At 48.9% G+C, this 20,098-nt stretch overlaps 1 protein-coding gene and 1 long non-coding RNA gene across 5 annotated transcripts in view; one reads left to right on the forward strand and one right to left on the reverse strand.

The window, feature by feature from the left end:
* LOC142296742 (uncharacterized) overlaps positions 1–20,098 on the forward strand; it is a 247,892-nt gene that overhangs the window by 118,170 nt on the left and 109,624 nt on the right. The gene's annotated exons all lie outside the window — the stretch shown is intronic.
* LEKR1 (leucine, glutamate and lysine rich 1) overlaps positions 1–20,098 on the reverse strand; it is a 310,847-nt gene that overhangs the window by 104,584 nt on the left and 186,165 nt on the right. For all 4 annotated transcript variants that reach the window (XM_075340705.1, XM_075340706.1, XM_075340704.1 and 1 more), the window contains one exon: positions 16,238–16,319. In XM_075340705.1, the coding sequence (XP_075196820.1) occupies positions 16,238–16,319 (82 nt within the window). The remainder of the gene's footprint in view (positions 1–16,237; positions 16,320–20,098) is intronic.

The following is a 20,098-nucleotide window of genomic DNA, read 5'->3' on the forward strand; positions in this document are numbered from 1 at the left end:
CGTTGCAAATCGCATACGATATCGTATGCGAATTTGCAACGTGTAAAGCAGGCTTAAGGCTGCTCACTTGTTAGGGTTGTGCATGCGCACACACACACACGCACACACATGAGAACACGCGCACACACACACACACACAATCACACTACAGATCGCATTCACACACTCACCACATCCAGCGATATTGCTTGCTTCTCAGCGACGTAAGGACCTGCGATGCTGTGCACTTCGTTGAGCTTCCAGGACCTGTCCTGCATCACATGGCCGGAAGCACGTGGTATCACTGGATGTGGTGAGTGTGCGTGCGCGATTGTACAGGTATGTGCGATTTCGTGAGTGTGTGTGAGTTAGTGTAATGACAAAAAAATTTTTTTTATGAAACCATGTGCAATCAAGGAACTTTTATGGGTAATTTAAGAATAAGTATTGCTTTTTTTTGTTTTTTAAAAAAAGTTCCCCCTTTCATTCAAATGAAATAAGGCAAAAAATTTTTTTTCCCCCCAAAAAAGGACATGCAATTTTGCATTACTGAAACGATAATAGTAATAACTAAGCAACTTTTATTATTCATTTTTTAACAAATACGGTATAACACAGTTAATTCTAAGTACAATATGTACAAAAGAAGTGTTTAAAAATTATTTTTTCCTATGAATTTTAGATTCAAAAATTCAATTTTTTTCGATTTCACATGTAGTTCCTCCTTCAGTTTTACCGCACGTTCAGCATTTTGGTTAGAAATGGGAATGTCAATTAATGACTCCTCGACCAACCAGTGCACCTTCAAACACTTAATTGCCTTCTTGCACTTTGTCTTGGTGAGTGAGGTTAACAGTTCATTGAAGGACGCTTCGTTGTAGTATTGCGACTGAACCAGGCATTTGCCCATTCATAGCAGATGAAGTCACATGCTATACCGAGGACGTGGCGCCACTCTGGTATCAGAAAAAATGTTATAACAGCATATACAGCTCGCGAGTTCCATCTTGCCATGTGCAGGTTTGGGAGTTTCTTCCAACTGATTCGAGGCCAACGTGATGTTGTTTTGTAATGACGATATGCCTGACATAGTTCATATAAGAACTTGAAATCATCTCGCCATCCAGGATTCTCGCCTGTGTTGACATCATCTGTTGCAACTTGGTGCTAATCAATCTGAAGTGAGGCATAGTTTTCTGTTAATTTGTCAATGAAGAAATAATTGAGTTCTGGTTTCTTTGTTGACTCTGGAATAAGGAAATTCATGACGTGCTTCAGTAGGAGGTCGAGTACATGGTGTTGACAGCCAATGTATTGTGGCTTCTGAAAGCCCTTTCTCAAGACATCATCCTGTATCAGCGTTACAATCCTGTCACGAACCACCGGGGGGGTCACTCAGAAATCCCCCGCGCTGGCTACCAGTACGTCACAATCGGGGGGTAACAAGTGGGGGTCACCCCTCCTTTATACCTCCCGACCGACAGACAGAGCACGTGACGCGCTCTCTAGCGCCCCTCTTATAGTCAGGCCAATTATGGAATTGCCCGACAATAAGCAAGGAGGCCGCTATACTACTTATGCCGATTATTGAAGGGTCCCCGGTGAGAGTAGGGTATATATTCCCCCGACCTCCGCGGGCGGAATATATAAAACCTCCCCGAATCTCACTGGCCTCCCCACAATAATCCTTGGCACAACTCGCTGCCACCAACCGCTTCACGGTAACTATTAGCCGAACACACAGACGTGGGATTCAAGATCGAGATAACAGAACAGCCCAAGATTAATTATATAATTTAATCAGCCTAAAGCACACTAGAAACTACAATATATACAATAGGGGATCTACAGAATATACATATGTCAGAGTACAGTTACAGATAAAGCATGGTTTACAAACAGGTATGCAATTCAATCAGTTACCTTGTGCGTCTGGCCACAGGGGGGCGCTGTAGACCAGGTTTCTAGGAACTCCCACAGATGTTTCCTGCACGTGACCCCCAGCGAAAGAACCCTGGAAAATGGCCGAAGTAGGGTTATCAACCTGGGCAAATCCAGGTCCCCTCCTACCTTAGTGACCTCAGAGGGAGCACTGCTCCACCCCTGGCTGGAGTTATGGACAAAATCCACAACATGGAATATGGCCATAACTTGGCCTGGGAGCGTCGTAGGCGGACGCCAATGCTCTCATTGTGACAGTTATGAATTTAGCTACAGAATGAGAGGACTCATGACTTGTCTACTAGTTCCCCATTGGCTGATATCACGCCTGGGGTATTTCCCAAGCTCCCGCTCCCATAAAAAGGGTGTGCCAGCATCGTCCGCATGCGGAGACACCATTTTTATGGTTGCCATATTTATCGGAAATATGGCTTGCGAGATATGAACCATTTTTTACTGGAGTCGTTCTGTCTGGATACTTCCAAGCTTGCTAATTAGATAGCAGCTCCTACCACAGGGTCACGGCAGGGAGTCCTCCTGTGTCCATTGTTCCCACATCACCTAATCTCCATATCACAGGAGATGGCTGGGATGTGACACCTTCACAGATGCTGGACCTCTGAGAACAAGAAGGGAGGGGGCACTGCCATGGAGTGATGAGAGCGATTATGACTGGAAGTCATAATTCATCTTCATATCCCAGGATTTGCCTCACACCTCCCCCCTTTTGAGGGCGCTAGGGGGCAGCACACTCCGGTGTTCCCCCGTGCGCCCGTCCGCGACCTCTCCTTGTCGGGACAGCCCGTCTGCGTTACCGTGGTCACGGCCCCTTTTGTGGCGAATGGTGAAGTTGTATTGCTGGAGCGCAAGGCTCCATCGCAACAATCGCCTATTCGTCCCAGAGACGGTGTGCAACCAGCTGAGGGGATTGTGGTCCGTCTCCACGATGAAGTGGCGCCCGTATAGATAGGGTTGCAGACGCTGCAGGGCCCACACTATGGCCAGGCACTCCTTTTCCATCGTGGAATAGGCCACTTCCCTTGGTAACAGCTTCCTGCTCAGGTACAAGACTGGGTGCTCTTGGCTCGCAGAGTCCACCTGGCTGAGCACCGCACCGAGGCCGAAGTCACTGGCGTCGGTCTGTACTACAAACGGCCGCGTGAAGTCGGCTGCCTGTAGCACGGGCGGGCTGGACAGGGCGTCCTTTAGGGCCCGGAAGGCTGTCTCGCAGTCCACTGTCCAATCGACTGCAGAGGGCAGCTTCTTCTTGGTGAGGTCCGTCAAGGGCTTTGCCAGGCTACTATAGCATGGAACAAACCTCCTATAGTACCCAGCGGTCCCCAAGAAGGACATCACCTGCTTCTTGGTCCTGGGGGTGGGCCAGGATGCGATGGCCTCCACTTTCTCAGGCTCGGGCTTCAGTGTTCTCCCACCTACCCGGTGACCGAGGTACTGGACCTCGCTCATGGCCAGCTGACACTTTCCCGGCTTGATGGTCAAACCTGCCCGGTGGATCCGCCTGAGCACCTGTGCTAGATGCTCTAGGTGGTCCTCCCAGGTGGGACTGAAGACGGCAATGTCATCCAGGTACGCGGCCGCGTACCCTTCAAGTCCCTTGAGCAGGGTGTTGACCATCCGCTGGAAGGTGGCAGGGGCATTCCTCATCCCGAATGGCATCACCGTGGACTCGTACAGTCCAAATGGGGTAATAAAGGCAGAGCGTTCCCTGGCCTTGCGAGTCAGGGGGATCTGCCAATATCCCCGGCTCAGGTCCATGATGGTCAGGTACTGAGCCCCGGCCAACTGATCGAGCAGGTCATCGATGCGTGGCATTGGGTACGCATCGGCGACCGTGACAGCATTGAGCCCCCTGTAGTCCACGCAGAACCGAGTGGTTCTGTCCTTCTTAGGGACGAGGACTACAGGCGAGGCCCAAGCGCTGTTGGATGCCTGGATCACCCCCAGCTTCAGCATCTCGTCAATCTCCTGGCGCATGTGTTGCTGCACCTCCAGGGAGACCCGATATGCTGAACGCCGGATCGGGGGATGATCCCCAGTGTCCACGTGATGGACAGCCAAGTTGGTCCTTCCGGGCTGGTTGGTAAACAACCCCCGGAAGGGGTGTAGGGTGGCCCACAGCTGGGACCGTTGGTCCTCCAAGAGCTGGTGGCCAACCTCCACATCCTCAATGGATCCGCCTGCCCTAACCTGGGCTAGCATATCCAAGAGGGTTTCCGCTTCTCCCTCCTCGGGCAGGTTGCACACGGGGAGCGCACATGCCTCCCGCTCATGATGTGCCTTCATCATGTTCACATGGAAGGGCTTCCGCCTTCCACGGGCAGGGTCCAGGGTGACCAGGTACGTCACAGGGTTGAGCTGCTGGTACACGAGGTATGGGCCTTCCCAGGCTGCCTGAAGCTTGTCCTGTGGTACGGGGACCAGTACCCACACCTTTTGACCCACTTGGTAGGTCCTCTCACAAGTGTTCTGGTCGTACCAACGCTTCTGATCGGCCTGGGCTTGAGCCATATTGTCGTGTACCAGTTGCGTCAAGGCCTGCATTTTGTCCCGGAAGCGCACGACATACTCGATAACCGACACTCCAGGGGTGGCCAAATCCCCTTCCCAAGCCTCTTTCACCAGAGCCAGGGGGCCCCGCACACGTCGCCCGTACAGGAGCTCAAACGGTGAGAATCCTGTTGAGGCCTGTGGAACCTCCCGGTAAGCAAATAACAGGTGTGGGAGATACCGCTCCCAGTCACGCCCATGGGAGTCGACCAACATCTTAAGCATCTGCTTTAAGGTGCCATTAAACCGCTCGCACAGGCCATTAGTCTGTGGATGGTACGGGCTGGCCACCAGATGTCGCACCTGGACTTGCTTACAGAGGGCCTCCATCAGCTGGGACATGAATTGGGTCCCCCGGTCAGTGAGCATTTCCTGGGGAAAACCAATCGGGAGAAAATCTCCAGCAATGCGGTGGCCACCTTGTCAGCCCGAATGGACGACAAGGCCACTGCTTCCGGGTACCGGGTGGCATAGTCCACTACCGTCAGTATGAAGCGTTTCCCGGAGCTGCTGGGGATGGCCAGCGGGCCGACCAGATCCACAGCCACCCTCCTGAAAGGCTCATCGATGATTGGCAGAGATACTAGTGGGGCTTTGGGGTGTGGCCCCGCCTTCCCCACTCTCTGACAGGTTTCACACGAACGGCAGTAGGCAGCCACATCGGCCCCCATTTTTGGCCAGTAGAAATGCTGGTTTAACCTGGCCTTGGTCTTAGCGATCCCTAGGTGTCCGGCCATCGGAATCTCATGTGCGATCCGCAACAACTCCGTCCGGAACGGATAGGGTACCACCAACTGTCGGTCCCTGGGCCACGCCTCCGGTGAACCCTGCTGGACCGTGGCCCGGTACAGCCGTCCTTGGTCCCAGACCACTCGCTCCGGGTCCGAGTCCGAGGGAGGCTGTGCCGCCTGCTCCTTAAGAGCTTTCAGGCTGTCGTCAGTTTCTAACGCTGCCTGAAACCCCTGACTAGATGTGGCCAGAATCGACGAGACTGTCACATCTTCGGTCAGTACCCCGGGACCTGTGTCCTGGCCTCCACCTGACTCGGCTGCCACTGGGTCAGAAGGGGAAGAGCTATCGGACCTCTGGGAGGCCCCTTGGCTTCCAGCACTCCCACTGCGGGTGACAGCGGCCACAGCCGCTGCGACCGTGGGTCGTGCCTGCTCCTCCTCCGTTCCTGACCAAGTCGCCGGTTCAGGCAGACCTACCTGGCTTCCTGACACCCCGGTTGTGGGGGAACCATGCACCGAGATCTTACCTGGGAGCACTTCCGCTCCTGGACCGGCCCCAATCTCACCTGCCTGTTCCCCTCCTGCAGCAACAGAACCCCGCTGTGAAATCTCTGGGGACCCCACATTTGCTGTGGTAGCCCCCACCCCACACACTGGTCCTCCCCCTGCAGCACCCTGCTCTCTGCTTATCCCTGCAGAGGGCAACAGATCCCAGCTCACAGGCTGATTACTTGTAGAGGCATTGTCACACCTTTCTCTGACCCCCTCCCCTGTCACAGCTGCAGCTGAGTGTGTGTCTATGGTGTCTATGCAAGCAGAAATATCAGAGTTCACTCCCTCCTCCCTTACATCATTCATAGATAACACATTAACATTGTCCGGAGGCCTGTCAGTACTGGCTGAAGGTTCAGCCCTTGGTTGGGGCCCAAACTGGGAGGTTATCTGCCCCAAATCTGTCCCAAGTAGCACGTTTGCGGGGATCCGATCAGTTACCCCCACCTCCCTCACCCCTCGCCCTGCGCCCCAGTCCACAAAAATGTCAGCAACAGGCAGCGCCGGGTCAATGCCTCCAATCCCGGAGACAGCGAGGGTTTTTCCAGGGATCAAGTCTTGGGGGGACACCATCTCAGGCCGCACCAGAGTCACCTCCGAGGCGCTGTCTCGCAGTCCCATGGTCACAGACCGGCCGACGGTGACAGGTTGGAAGCTGTCCAGGGACCTACCACCACCCCCACCCACACAATACACCTTGGGCGGCCCTTGGGACGGGGACGGAGCCGGGGCCTTGGGACGCTGAGGGCACATGGCCTTGAAGTGTCCAGGTAGGTTGCACTGGTGGCACCGTCTTGGTTCTGCCACGGGCCTGGAGAGGGGAGTTGAGGGGGACACCCCCTGCAGTCTAGGGGCAGGTGGGGCAGTCGCAGAGTTCATCTTACCCCCTCTCCAGGTGCTGCTGGTGGCTGCTCTCCTGGCCTCAGGAGCCCGATTGTTGGTGTAGTCATCGGCCAGGGCAGCTGTAGCCGTGGACCCCTTTGGCTTCTGGTCTCGGATGAACTGGCGGAGATCCTCAGGGCAGTTCCACAAGAGTTGCTCCGTGATGAACAAGTCCAGGATCTCCGGTCCGGTGGAAAGCTGCAGGCCTTGGGTCCAGTGGTCGGCAGCTCGGGCAAGTGCCCGCCGGTGGTCAGCCCAGGAGTCCTTTGGTCCCTTCTGTAGGCTCCGGAACTTCTTGCGGTAGGACTCTGGAGTGAGGTTGTACTGTTGGATCAGGGCCCGCTTGATGGTGTCGTAGCCCTGATCTGCCTCAGCAGGCAAGTCCCCAAGGATATCCAGGGCCTTACCCCTTAAACGGGGGGTCAGGTATTTGGCCCACTGGTCCTTGTCCAGATGGTGCTGCAGGCAAGTCCGTTCAAAAGCAGTCAAGAAAGAGTCCAAGTCTCCGTCCTTCTCCAGCACTGGGAAGTCCTCAACACGGACCTTTGGAAGTTTGGTGTCTTGAAGGTCACGTGTGGCTGATGAGGGCCGGAGCTGAGCTAGCTGCAGCTGGTAGTCACGCTCTGCCTGGCGCTCTTCACGTGCTGCTTGCCGCTCCGCAGCCTCACGCACTGCTTGCCGCTCCGCAGCCTCAGCGTCACGCGCTGCCTGTCGCTCACGCTCGGCCATGAGTATCTCGTAGGTATCCCGGTCTCCAGCCTGGAGAAGGGCCATAGCCATTTGAAGAAGGCTATCCGAGCCTCCCAGGCTCGGTGGAATGGCACGTGGTGATCTGCGGCCCGCTTCGGAGCCTGGTGCTTCACTGTCCATTGCAGAGCGGAGGGCTGGCATCTGGCTCGTTGAGGACCCTTGGGTGAGCTGCTCCTCATCTTGTCCATAATTGCCAGGTTGGGCGCTGTCCTCTGCAGAACGGTTTTCTGGCGTCGAGCTCCTGGAGGGCTCGTGGACAACCTCCTCATCGTCTCTGGCCTGAGCATCGGCCATTCCTTTGGCTTTGCTCCTGGTGCTCTCAGCCATTGTTGCAGACTTTGGTCACTGACACAGAACTGACACCTGATGCCTCCACACACCTTACAGTATCTGCACTCTGACACTCTAGTGTTGGTCTGGTCTGAAGACCCCAGCAGCCACAGCTGCTGCAGGCAGTCTTTAGTGTCTGGGAGTATGGGTCTCACACTCACACACACTATTATCTCGATCCCACCGCTTGCCACCAATATGTCACGAACCACCGGGGGGGTCACTCAGAAATCCCCCGCGCTGGCTACCAGTACGTCACAATCGGGGGGTAACAAGTGGGGGTCACCCCTCCTTTATACCTCCCGACCGACAGACAGAGCACGTGACGCGCTCTCTAGCGCCCCTCTTATAGTCAGGCCAATTATGGAATTGCCCGACAATAAGCAAGGAGGCCGCTATACTACTTATGCCGATTATTGAAGGGTCCCCGGTGAGAGTAGGGTATATATTCCCCCGACCTCCGCGGGCGGAATATATAAAACCTCCCCGAATCTCACTGGCCTCCCCACAATAATCCTTGGCACAACTCGCTGCCACCAACCGCTTCACGGTAACTATTAGCCGAACACACAGACGTGGGATTCAAGATCGAGATAACAGAACAGCCCAAGATTAATTATATAATTTAATCAGCCTAAAGCACACTAGAAACTACAATATATACAATAGGGGATCTACAGAATATACATATGTCAGAGTACAGTTACAGATAAAGCATGGTTTACAAACAGGTATGCAATTCAATCAGTTACCTTGTGCGTCTGGCCACAGGGGGGCGCTGTAGACCAGGTTTCTAGGAACTCCCACAGATGTTTCCTGCACGTGACCCCCAGCGAAAGAACCCTGGAAAATGGCCGAAGTAGGGTTATCAACCTGGGCAAATCCAGGTCCCCTCCTACCTTAGTGACCTCAGAGGGAGCACTGCTCCACCCCTGGCTGGAGTTATGGACAAAATCCACAACATGGAATATGGCCATAACTTGGCCTGGGAGCGTCGTAGGCGGACGCCAATGCTCTCATTGTGACAGTTATGAATTTAGCTACAGAATGAGAGGACTCATGACTTGTCTACTAGTTCCCCATTGGCTGATATCACGCCTGGGGTATTTCCCAAGCTCCCGCTCCCATAAAAAGGGTGTGCCAGCATCGTCCGCATGCAGAGACACCATTTTTATGGTTGCCATATTTATCGGAAATATGGCTTGCGAGATATGAACCATTTTTTACTGGAGTCGTTCTGTCTGGATACTTCCAAGCTTGCTAATTAGATAGCAGCTCCTACCACAGGGTCACGGCAGGGAGTCCTCCTGTGTCCATTGTTCCCACATCACCTAATCTCCATATCACAGGAGATGGCTGGGATGTGACACCTTCACAGATGCTGGACCTCTGAGAACAAGAAGGGAGGGGGCACTGCCATGGAGTGATGAGAGCGATTATGACTGGAAGTCATAATTCATCTTCATATCCCAGGATTTGCCTCACAAATCCCTTTCAAACGACCAGTATTTACTGCTGCCGTGTCGCAGATTATCATGCGAATATTTTCCCAAGCGTCGTATTCATCAATTAGCTGATGTAGTTTCTTGTGAATAGCCGTGGCAGAACCATTCTCACATTTCAGAATACCGAGTTTGATTTCGGTTGTGGTATTTTTCAGCAGAACTACTTGATACTCTTCCCCTTGGATTCTTTTACCATCAAAGTGGAGACCATAGGGATCTTTGCTTTGAAGTTTTTCAAACATTTTGGTTTTCATTTTCTGTCCTTCTGTGATTATTCATCTCCAGACACCCAACTGACTTGGAACCGGTACATCATGACTGTTACGGGGGGCTGTCTGATAATAAACCTAAAGGAATGTCAGACAGTCAGGGTCCACCGTGCATAGACTCTGCTGCAGACTATGGCAGAGGATAAGGGGTATATAAGTGTACCACTGTAAAAAATAATAGCACAAGTGCAGAGTGGAATACCTCTGTTAAACTCACAGAGGAATATAATTAGTAAATAAGGCAATTCCTCCCTTACTTGGAGGGTGTGTGGAATGGTCTCTGTTAAAGATCACAGAGACAAAAGCAGTGAGTGTGAAATGGCACCTACCTAGGTCCGTTCCTCTAGTGGTGCCAGGAGACGGACAGCAGCGAAAGCCGCACAAAGCTCCTACCTGCGTTCGCTCCACTAGTGTGCGAGGACACGAACCACTAGATATGGCACCTGCCTAGGTCCACTCTTCTAGTGGTGCAAAAGAGACGTACAGCAGCGTAAGCCGCACAAAGCTCCTACCTGCGTTCGCTCCACTAGTGTGCGAGGACACGAACCACTAGATATGGCACCTGCCTAGGTCCGCTCTTCTAGTGGTGCAAAAGAGACGGACAGCAGCATAAGCCGCACAAAGCTCCTACCTCTGTTCGCTCCCCTAGTGTGCGATGATACGAACAACTGCCAGACGCAGTATAAGGAACGTTACCCTAGTGGCAATGTCCACCTACGAGTAGAATCACAAGGCCCAGCCGGACCATGTGCCTCAGGCACCTGCCTTTGTCCGCTCCACTAAGAGGTAAGGATATGGACTGCAGCCGAAGCTGTAAGGTATAAGGATGCTACCCTGCCAGTAGCGCTCACCTAACATAGACAGAGAGATGCCTAGAGGGACGTGCACAGGGCGTCTACCCTCATGCATGAACCAAGAGGACTGAGCGCCGGGCGGCGTGCGTCAGGGTCTTATATAGACTCTGTGCCTCATCCAAGATGGAGGACACCAGAGCCAATCCGCTGCCAGAATGACAGCAATGACGTCATGCTGGCCTATCACCAAGCAAAGCGTCACAAGCACATGACCAGCGACCAATCGGCATAGAAGGTGTCAGAGACATGTGACCACGTGTCACAAGCACATGACTAGGGGCCAATCAGCTTAGAAGGTGTCAGAGACATGTGACCTCGTGTCAGCGATGATGTCACCCGCACATGTGCAATGGCTCCAAGATAGGACTTAGTCTCCAGCGCTTGCACATGTGCAGTAGCAAGAAATCCGGACATAGTCTCCAGAGCCACAGCAACCGTAACAATGACCTTGTTCAGCAATGGTTGCAAGCACTTTATTTGCTTTATGTGTAGAAATGTTGTTTTTCAGTACCAGTAAACTCGCTGTTGTAGTGCTTGCTCTTTTGTATTTCGGTATGCATTCAGGAGAAGATGACGCGGAAGAAGAGGTTGGCTTTGGAGTCTCGGGTAAAGAATCAGAGACAGTATCATGTGTGGGTTGCGATTGCGAAGTGCTGGCTTGAGCTTGAAATATTGATAGTCGGATTCATTTTCTTGGATGAATTGATTCCAAAGGAGCTTGTTTGAGCGTCGAATAACCAACCTTGCCTCCACTCTCAACTTGCCTCAGGTAGAGCTCTTTATCCTCCGAGTTTTTCCATTCTCCATTAACGTTGGTGACATCAAATAACTGAGAAAGTGTTGCAGTGAATTTATCAGAAGGTTTCTTTTTTTTTTGTCATTTAGATCAATCAGACGATTGAGTTTCTTTCTGATGAGTGCACTGGATAAAAGTGGGAAGTCTAGAGTTTCCCTCCAGAGCAATTCTATATCCATTATCATATTTTTTATTCGATCCAGTCGCCATTTCTCGCCGTTGAACAGAAAACTGAAGTTTCCAAGAATTTGGCAGTTCGTTGGCATCCGCATGAGATTGGAGAGCTTTTCAACATATGGAATACTTGGATTCAAAAAAATCGTTTTTTTGAAAATTTTGAAATGAAAAAGAGGGGGAACTTTTTTGAATATTTTACAAATTTGATGATACTAATGTCATTTGAATGCAATTGTTCCTCGAATGTAAGGGGTTTCATTTTCGTTTTGCAAAATTTTTAAAATAGTCATCACACTAGTGTGAGTGTATGCAATTGGATGTGTTATGTGTGTTCTGATGTGTGAGTGTCGGCCAGACACAGGGGAGGACGGCGTGCAGCACAAAGATCACAGGGAGAAATGATGTGAAATCTGATTGTGTTTGTGTGTCTGAGTGTGTGTATATGTATATGACTATCTGATGTGTGAATGTGTGTTCTGATGTGTATGTGTTGGCCAGACGCAGGGGAGGATGGCATGCAGCACATCTCGATGGAGCGCACGCCAGAGATCACAGGGTGATCTGGGAGCCAAACAGACGCCCGCTCCTGGTAAGTATGACGATCCTGGGAAGGGGGGGTCTGCTTTTTGCGTCAAAATTATTTTTCCTATTTTACACTTCTAAAACTTGGGTGCGTCTTATGGTCCGGTGCATCTTATAGTCCGAAAAATACGGTACCAGCTTCAAGTTATGGCATATTCAATATCAGCTGCTGAGATGGGAATACCCATTTAATACATTATATTATTCATTGTGAGCAGTCATTTCAGGGTAAATAGAAACTGACTGTGGTCTTCTTAGGCTATGTTCACACAGTGCATCTTTTAGGTTGTGTGCGCACGTTGCGTTATTTCATGCGTTTCCGCAGCGTTTTGAACTGCAGCGATTTAATGCCAAAATGCATGCGTTTTGTTTTCCAAGCAAAGTCTATGGGAAATAGGCATATTGTGTGTGCACTATGCGTTCAAAAAAGCTGCGTTTTTTTGTGACAAAATTGTCAAAATCTCTGCGTTTGAACAAGCAACATGTCAATTCTTTTCAGTGTTTTGGCAGCGTTTTGCTAACATTGAAGTCAATGAGAATTATCAAAACACATCCTAAACTCAAATCATTGCGTTTTACTTGCATTTTTCATGCGATCTGCATGTATATTTGTCAACAAAAACGCATCCGTTTTTGGCTGGTAGTGAGCTCAAGGGCTTCCCCGATTACATCACATCCTCAACTAACATAGAGTTCCATATTGCAAAGACATTTTCTAAGAGATTCTACCTATTCAACAGAATGTAATGAATGTTTGGTAGCATGAAATGACATCAGTAGATGTCATTTTTTTTATTTTTAAATTTTTTATTTTTTATTCATTTCTGGAAGCTTTATTCTATGATGACAATGTATTGAAAACGCAGCTACCAAAAAGCAAGAAAAACGCATGTGAAAAGCAATCAAAACGCACCTAAAACGCAATGAAAACTAACTCAAAACGCATGCGTTTTTCAAGCATTTTTGTGGTCAAAACCAAATTTGACATTGTCAAAATCTGCCAGAGGATGCGTTTATTTCTGCAAGGTACAGAACGCAATGTGCGCACATGCCCTTATTGGGGTTTTTTTGGTGTGTTTTTGAGATCACAAAGATGCATCAAAATGCATGCACTTCCTTCAATCAGCAAAGTGTATGTGATTTCTATGTTGCTGTCTACACAGTGCATCTTTTCTGTCTGCATCTTGACTGCGTTTTTGAAGATACAGCATGTCAATACTTTTTCCGTTTTTTTCCTGTGTTTTTGAGCCCTTCCAGTTAATAGATTTGAATTAAAAAATGCAGTAAAAATGCATCACAAACGCGTCAAAAACGCATGCTTTTTTTGTGCTAAAAACGTTGCATCTTTGTGGTTAGAAAATATGCACTGTGTGAACATAGCCTAAAGGCCCTGTCACATACAGAGATAAATCTGTGGCAAATCTGTGGCAAATCTGTGGCAGATCTGTGGCAGATCTGTGGCAGATCTGTGGCAGATCTGTAGTTGCAGTGAAATTGTGGACAATCAGTGCCAGGTTTGTGGCTGTGTACAAATGGAACAATATGTCCATGCAGTGGCGTAACTACCGCGGTCGCAGAGGTCGCGATCGCAACCGGGCCCAGGAGGTTAGGGGCCCGGCGGCCGGCAGGCAGATCAGCAGCCAGCTCCTGTCAGTGTGAGAGGAGCTGCGTTGATCTGTCACAGACCTCGCGGCCGCTATTTGACCCAATGCCGCCGCCGACACCGGGCCCCCCTGCCTGATGTCAGCGGCGGCACCGGGGCCCCCTACCTGGTGTCAGCGGCTGCGGCGTCTCCCCCGTCACCGCGCACAGTAATGATGAAGCATAGCACGGCCGGCGCCGCGCTATGCATCACCATTCTCCCACTGTGCGATGACGTCACTCCCGAGCGACTGCTGTGCTGAGTGCAGAGTGCAGGACAGGAGGACGCCGACCGCAGCACCGGGAGAACAAGCAGCGGGGAGGATAGCAGCGGTGGAAGGAAGAGAGAAGGTGAGTACTTGGTTTTTTTTTTAATATAAGTGAGTAAACGGTGGCCAGAGGCTTGGGAAGGCAGTTCTGGGGAAGCTGCATTATTGTACATGGAAGCCTGGAGAGGCTGCTTTATAAATGGAGGTCTGAGGAGGCTGCATTATATGTGGAGGTCTGGGGTAGCTGCATTATTATACATGGAGGCCTGGAGAGGCTGCTTTATAGATGGAGGTCTGAGGAGGCTGCATTATATATGGAGGCCTGGGGAGGCTGCTTTATACATGGAGGTCTGAGGAGGCTGCATTATATATGGAGGCCTGGAGAGGCTGCTTTATACATTGAGGCCTGTAGAGGCTGCTTTATACATGGAGGTCTGGGGAAGCTGCATTATATATATATATGGAGGTCTGGGGTGGCTGAATTATTATACATGGAGGCCTGGAGATACTGCATTATACATGGAGGCCCGGAGATACTGCATTATACATGGAGGCCTGAGGAGGCTGGGTGCATTGTTATACATGGAGGCCTGGAGAGGCTGGCTGCTATATTATACATGGAGGCCTGAGGAGGCTGGGTGCATTGTTATACATGGAGGCCTGGAGAAGCTGGCTGCTACATTATACATGGAGGCCTGAGGAGGCTGGCTGCATTATTATACATGGAGGCCTGGAGAGGCTGGCTGCATTATTATATATAGAGGTCTGGGAGGGCTGCATAATACAAAATGAAGGACACCTTATACATGGAATATAGGGGTGCCTTATGCATGGAGGAGTATGGGGCTGCATAATGCAATATCAAGTTTTATGGGGTTGCGTTATAATACATATAGGACTATGGGGCCTACATTATAATATATGAAGGACTATGGAGGCTACCTTATACATGGACTATGGGGGTGCATTATAAACCATTGGGGACTATGTGGTGCAGTGTAATATATGGAGAACTATGGGGTGAATTATAATATATGGAGAACTATGAGAAATTCATTATAATAATTGGAGGGCTACTTTATACAAGGAGGACTATAGGGCTGCATTATAATATATGGAGGCCTATGTGGTGCAGTATAATACATGGAGAACTATGGGGTGAAATATAATACATAGAGAACTATGAGAAATTCAAGATAATAATTGAAGGGCTACTTTATACATGGAGGATTGTGGGGGTGCATTATAATATATGGAGGACTATGTGGTGCAGTATTATATATTGAGTACTATGGGGTGAATTATAATGCATGGAGAACTATGGGAAATGCATTATAATACATGGAGGACTATGGAAGTGTATTCTAATATATGAAGGATTATGTGGGACCCTTTATACTATTTGGAAGGCTATGTAGGTGCCATTATTGTATTTGGAGAACTATATACAAGGGGGGACAAAGATACAAGCAGGGGATGGGAACGTTTTGTGCTGAGGAAAAAGGCTCTTTCCCTCAGCACCCAGCTTTCCCATGCTCTGCTATACATCTTCTCTCAGCACCCAGCTTTCCCATGCTCTGCTATACATCATGTCTCAGCACCCAGCTTTCCCATGCTCTGATATGGGAAAGCTGGGTGCTGAGGGAAAGATGTATAGCAGAGCATGGGGAAGCAGTGTGCCGAGGACAAGATGGATATCAGAAAATAGGAAAGCTGGGTGCTGATAGAGGGATTTCAGATCATGGGAAATCTGGGTGCTGTGGGTAAGAGCCAAGTGTCAGCATCATTATCCTGTACCCCGAGTGCCAGTGTCATTATCCTGTACCCTAAATGTCGATGTACGTGGAGGGGGGGCCCAGGTCTGAACTTTGCACCGGGGCCCATCAAACTCTAGTTACGCCCCTGTGTCCATGATTTCACTGCAACCACAGATCTGCCAAAGATTTCTCTCTGTGTGTGACGGGGCCTTAAGGCATTAGAAATGGAAAATATGCTTTGCTATCAACACTTTGACATCATCACTTCTGACAACTTCCGGGAACATTTACATACTGATTTATGAAAGGTATTCGCAGCTCTTTTAGAAGTAAGCTTTCTAATTTCTAGGGTTAGAGCCTTTTTAGACATCTGATTGATAAGTTAGAATTATACCATCCTGTAGGAGCAGGCTATAAGTGGGCTTTACTGTGTAAAAAGGGTTAAGTGACAGTGTATCTGAAACATTCCCTAAGTAACCGTTGCAGACCTTTGTCAATGTCATCTGCTATTCCTTTCATAAGCAACGAATATCTGAGTCAGCTGCAACATGTTATTAAGGGGGTCGTCCCGCTCTTGTCACAACTAGAGGGAAGCTGTTGTGCTAAATTGTCATTTGATGTGTTTGTTTAGGAATAGAAAGCAAAGCTGCTTACATGGAAATATCCTTGTGCTGTTGCATCTCTTTAGTTACATTATGGAAATCCATTCTTACTGTTTCCAACTGTTGTTGTAAATCTGTAGAAAAGAAAACCGTTATAATTAATGGGTTGTATTCTCTAATTACACAATCAGATTACAAACTGCTTTTACTTCAAGAAAAAAAAGAACAAAAACTGACTGTTTGCTCTGATGTCTGAACAGTAGGCAGGGTGTGTTAATAGCGCCGGCCAAGAGTTTACGCCAACGTACGCGGCACCTGTCAGGAGCCAACATATTCTGCCTGGCATGTCAAGAGGAGAGCCTGATATCCCCTGGAACAATGTGCAGCCTCGCTCTATCCCTCAGCGCCATACGGCAGGCAGAAGAATGATTAATGAAGATGATGTCCTGGCCGGAATCTGTTATTTTCACCGAATGTTTTGTTTACACAATAGACCAAGTCTTCATCTTTGTGCCCACACTAAGGCCCTGTGCGCACTAGACGTTTTTGCTGCATTTTTTTGCAGCGTTTTTGTGCTGAATACGCTGTGACATTGCTTCCCCAGCAATGTCTGTGGGTTTTCAGAAGTGCTGTCCGAACACAGCGTTTTTTTGTAGCTGCGTTTTTGTGGTGACCACAAAAACGCAGCATGTCAATTATTTCTGCGTTTTTCACTCATTAAATTAAAAAAAAATGCAGTGCACAAAAATGCAGCCAAAAACGCGGTAAAACGCATTGCGTTTTTAACGCGGGTGCATTTTTTTTGTGTTTTTGCGAACAAAGAAGCACAAAAAACGCAGCGTGAAAAAAACGCCAAGTGCGCACATAGCCTTAGGGCAGCGTTACACGCAACGATTTATCGTGCGATCGCATGAGCGATCGCACCCGCCCAGTCATTTGTGCATCACGGGCAATTCATTGCCCGTGTCGCACAAAGTCGTTAAACCCCCGTCACACGTACTTACCTCCCTAACGACGTCGCTGTGGGCGGCGAACATCCTCTTCCTGTAGGGGGAGGGACGTTCGGCATCACAGCGACGTCACACAGCGGCCGCCCAATAGAAGCGGAGGGGCGGAGGACCTCCTTCCTTCCTCATTGCCGGCGGGATGCAGGTAAGTTGTTGTTCGTCGTTCCCATGGTGTCACACGCAGAAGGAGGAACAATATTACGGAAATGAACAACGTGTCAACGAACAACGATAAGGTGAGTATTTTTGCTCGTTAACAGTCGTTCGGAGGTATCACACGGTACGACATCTCTAACGATGCCGGATGTGCGTCACAAATTCCGTGACCCCGACAACATATCGCACGATATATCATACCGTGTAACGCCGCCCTTAGGCTTCTTTCACACAACGTTTTTTTGGATTAGTCACAATCCGTTTTGTGACTGATGCAACGGATCCTGTAAACATTTTTTGATTGATTGTTTTCAGTGAGATCAAAAACGTCGTGCCATTATTCTTTGATGGGAAATGTTATTTTCTATTGAAAAAAAACCCATATGACCTATTCAGGACGAGAGAGAGAGAGAGAGAGAGAGAGACAGTCAGTCAGAGACATATAGTGAATTTACAACATTTCTGGGCATGCTCAGATATAAAAAACGGAACCGGTCGACAGATCCGTCATTTGATGGATGATGACGGATCCCGCGCCCTTAGGCTTCCATTACAACTAGCGACGGATCCGTCGCTGTCCGTTTTTTTCGACGCACACAAAAAACGTTCCTATGGACGTTGTCTTCATCACAGTTGTTGACGGATCCGTCGTACAACAAATGAAAGATGAGGCCATCCGTCGCAATTCGTCACGAATACAAGTCAATGAGAAAAAAATGGATACAGTGCTGGATCTGTTTTTTTCACATTTCGACGGATTGTGACTGATGGCAAAAAATAGATGTGTGAAAGGGGTCTAAAGGCCCCGTCACACAAAACGAGATCGCTAACGAGATCGCTAACGAGATCATTGCTGCGTCATCGTTTTCGTTATGTGTGACCCCTACCAGCGATCAGGCCCCTGCTGTTAGATCACTAGTCGTTGCTGAATGGTTGGGACCATTTTCTTCAAAGGCGATGTCCTGCTGGGCAGGACGCATCACTGTGTTTGACGCCTACCAACGACCTCCTAAAACAGTCCCAACGCCCGCCGAGATCGGTATACAGGTCGCTGATCATTACTGCGTCGTTGGTAAGATCTGACTGTGTGACATCTCACCAGTGACCTCCCAGCGACTTACCAGCGATCCTTATCAGGTCACATAGTTTTCGGGATCGCTGGTAAGTCGTTAAATGTGACGGGGGCTTTATACACACACCACTTTTTTATCACATCTACTTTGATCGCTATCAAGCGTACCCGCCCCCGTCGGTTGTGAGTCACGGGCACATCGCTGCCAAGGCGCACAACATCGCTAGGAACGGTCACACATACTTACCTGCCAAGCGACGTCGCTGTGACCGGTGAACCGCCTCCTTTCTAAGGGGGCGGTTCGTTCGGCGTCATAGCGACGTCACTAAGCGGCCGCCCAATAGATGCGGAGGGGCGGAGATGAGCGGAACGTAAGGTATGTTCCTCGTTCCTCATTACGTAGCGATGTGTGCTGCCGCAGGAATGAGGAACAACCTCGTTACTGCACACACAACGATATTTGGTGTTTGAACGACCTCTCCAAAACCAACGATTTTTACCACTTTTGCGATCCTTGAAGGTAGCTCATACGTGTCACACGCTGCGATGTTGCTAACGACGCCGGATGTGCGTAACAAACACCGTGACCCCGACGATAAATCGTTAGCGATGTCGCAGCGTGTAAAGTACCCTTTAGATTCTGTCTAGTGATTATATTCACAGTAATCCATAGTTTAGTTGAGCATTCTGTTTGCTTACTGCCATCAGGCTACTTGCTTGTTTGCCTTTGTTTACCCAAGCAACGTGCCTGGCACATGATGGGCACTAATTATGAGAAAAACAGGAGTTGTGCCAATATTGTCACATGTAAAAGTGACTTCATGATTTGTTTCAATCAGCTCTGTATTATACTTGTATAAAAAGACATTTCAGGATGGCACTTGTTTATACCATGATGTTTAGCTGTGAAATGTCTTCTCCCTGCAACAGAGTGCTTTGGGGCACAAAGTAGGGAATGTGATCCTTTTCTAACTCACCTATGGCACTTATTAAGGCCTTTTTTGTTAAGGATTAACCGCTTTACCCCCGAGCGATTTTTTGTTTCTGTTTTTCATTTTCTCCTCCCCTTCTTCCGAGAGCCATAACTTTTTTTTATTTTTCTCTGTCAGTATTGCCATATGAGGGCTTTTGCAGGACAACTTGTAGTTTTGAATGAAACCATTAGGCTGTGTGCGCACTTTGCTTTTTTTTCATGCGTTTCTGCAGCGTTTTAATGCCAATATGCATGCGTTTTGATTTTCAAGCAAAGGCTATGGGAAATGAGGCTTTCTTGTGCGCACAATGCTGTTAAAAACGCAGCGTTTTGCAGACAATGTGTCAAAATCTCTGCAACATGTCAATTGTTTTTGCCATTTTGGCAGCATTTTGCTAACATTAGAGTCAATGAGAACTTTCACAATGCATCCTAAATCAAAATAATAGCGTTTTAAATGCTTTTTTACAGGATGCAGAAAACATGCTTTTTTTGACAAAATAAATACATGCGTTTTTTACTTTATATTAAGGGCATGATATGTCCCATTACACACACACATAGACCGACAATTAATTTAATGAAAATCCATAATTTAACGTTATTTTATACATAAATATTAGAACATAGTTATAATTTTAATAAAATTGGCTATTTTGTGTATGATTGTAATCATGATATTTGTTATCATTTTTTTTCCTTTTT

Source organism: Anomaloglossus baeobatrachus, chromosome 3, assembly GCF_048569485.1.
Source record: "Anomaloglossus baeobatrachus isolate aAnoBae1 chromosome 3, aAnoBae1.hap1, whole genome shotgun sequence".
In the NCBI taxonomy this organism is placed as follows: Eukaryota; Metazoa; Chordata; class Amphibia; order Anura; family Aromobatidae; genus Anomaloglossus; species Anomaloglossus baeobatrachus.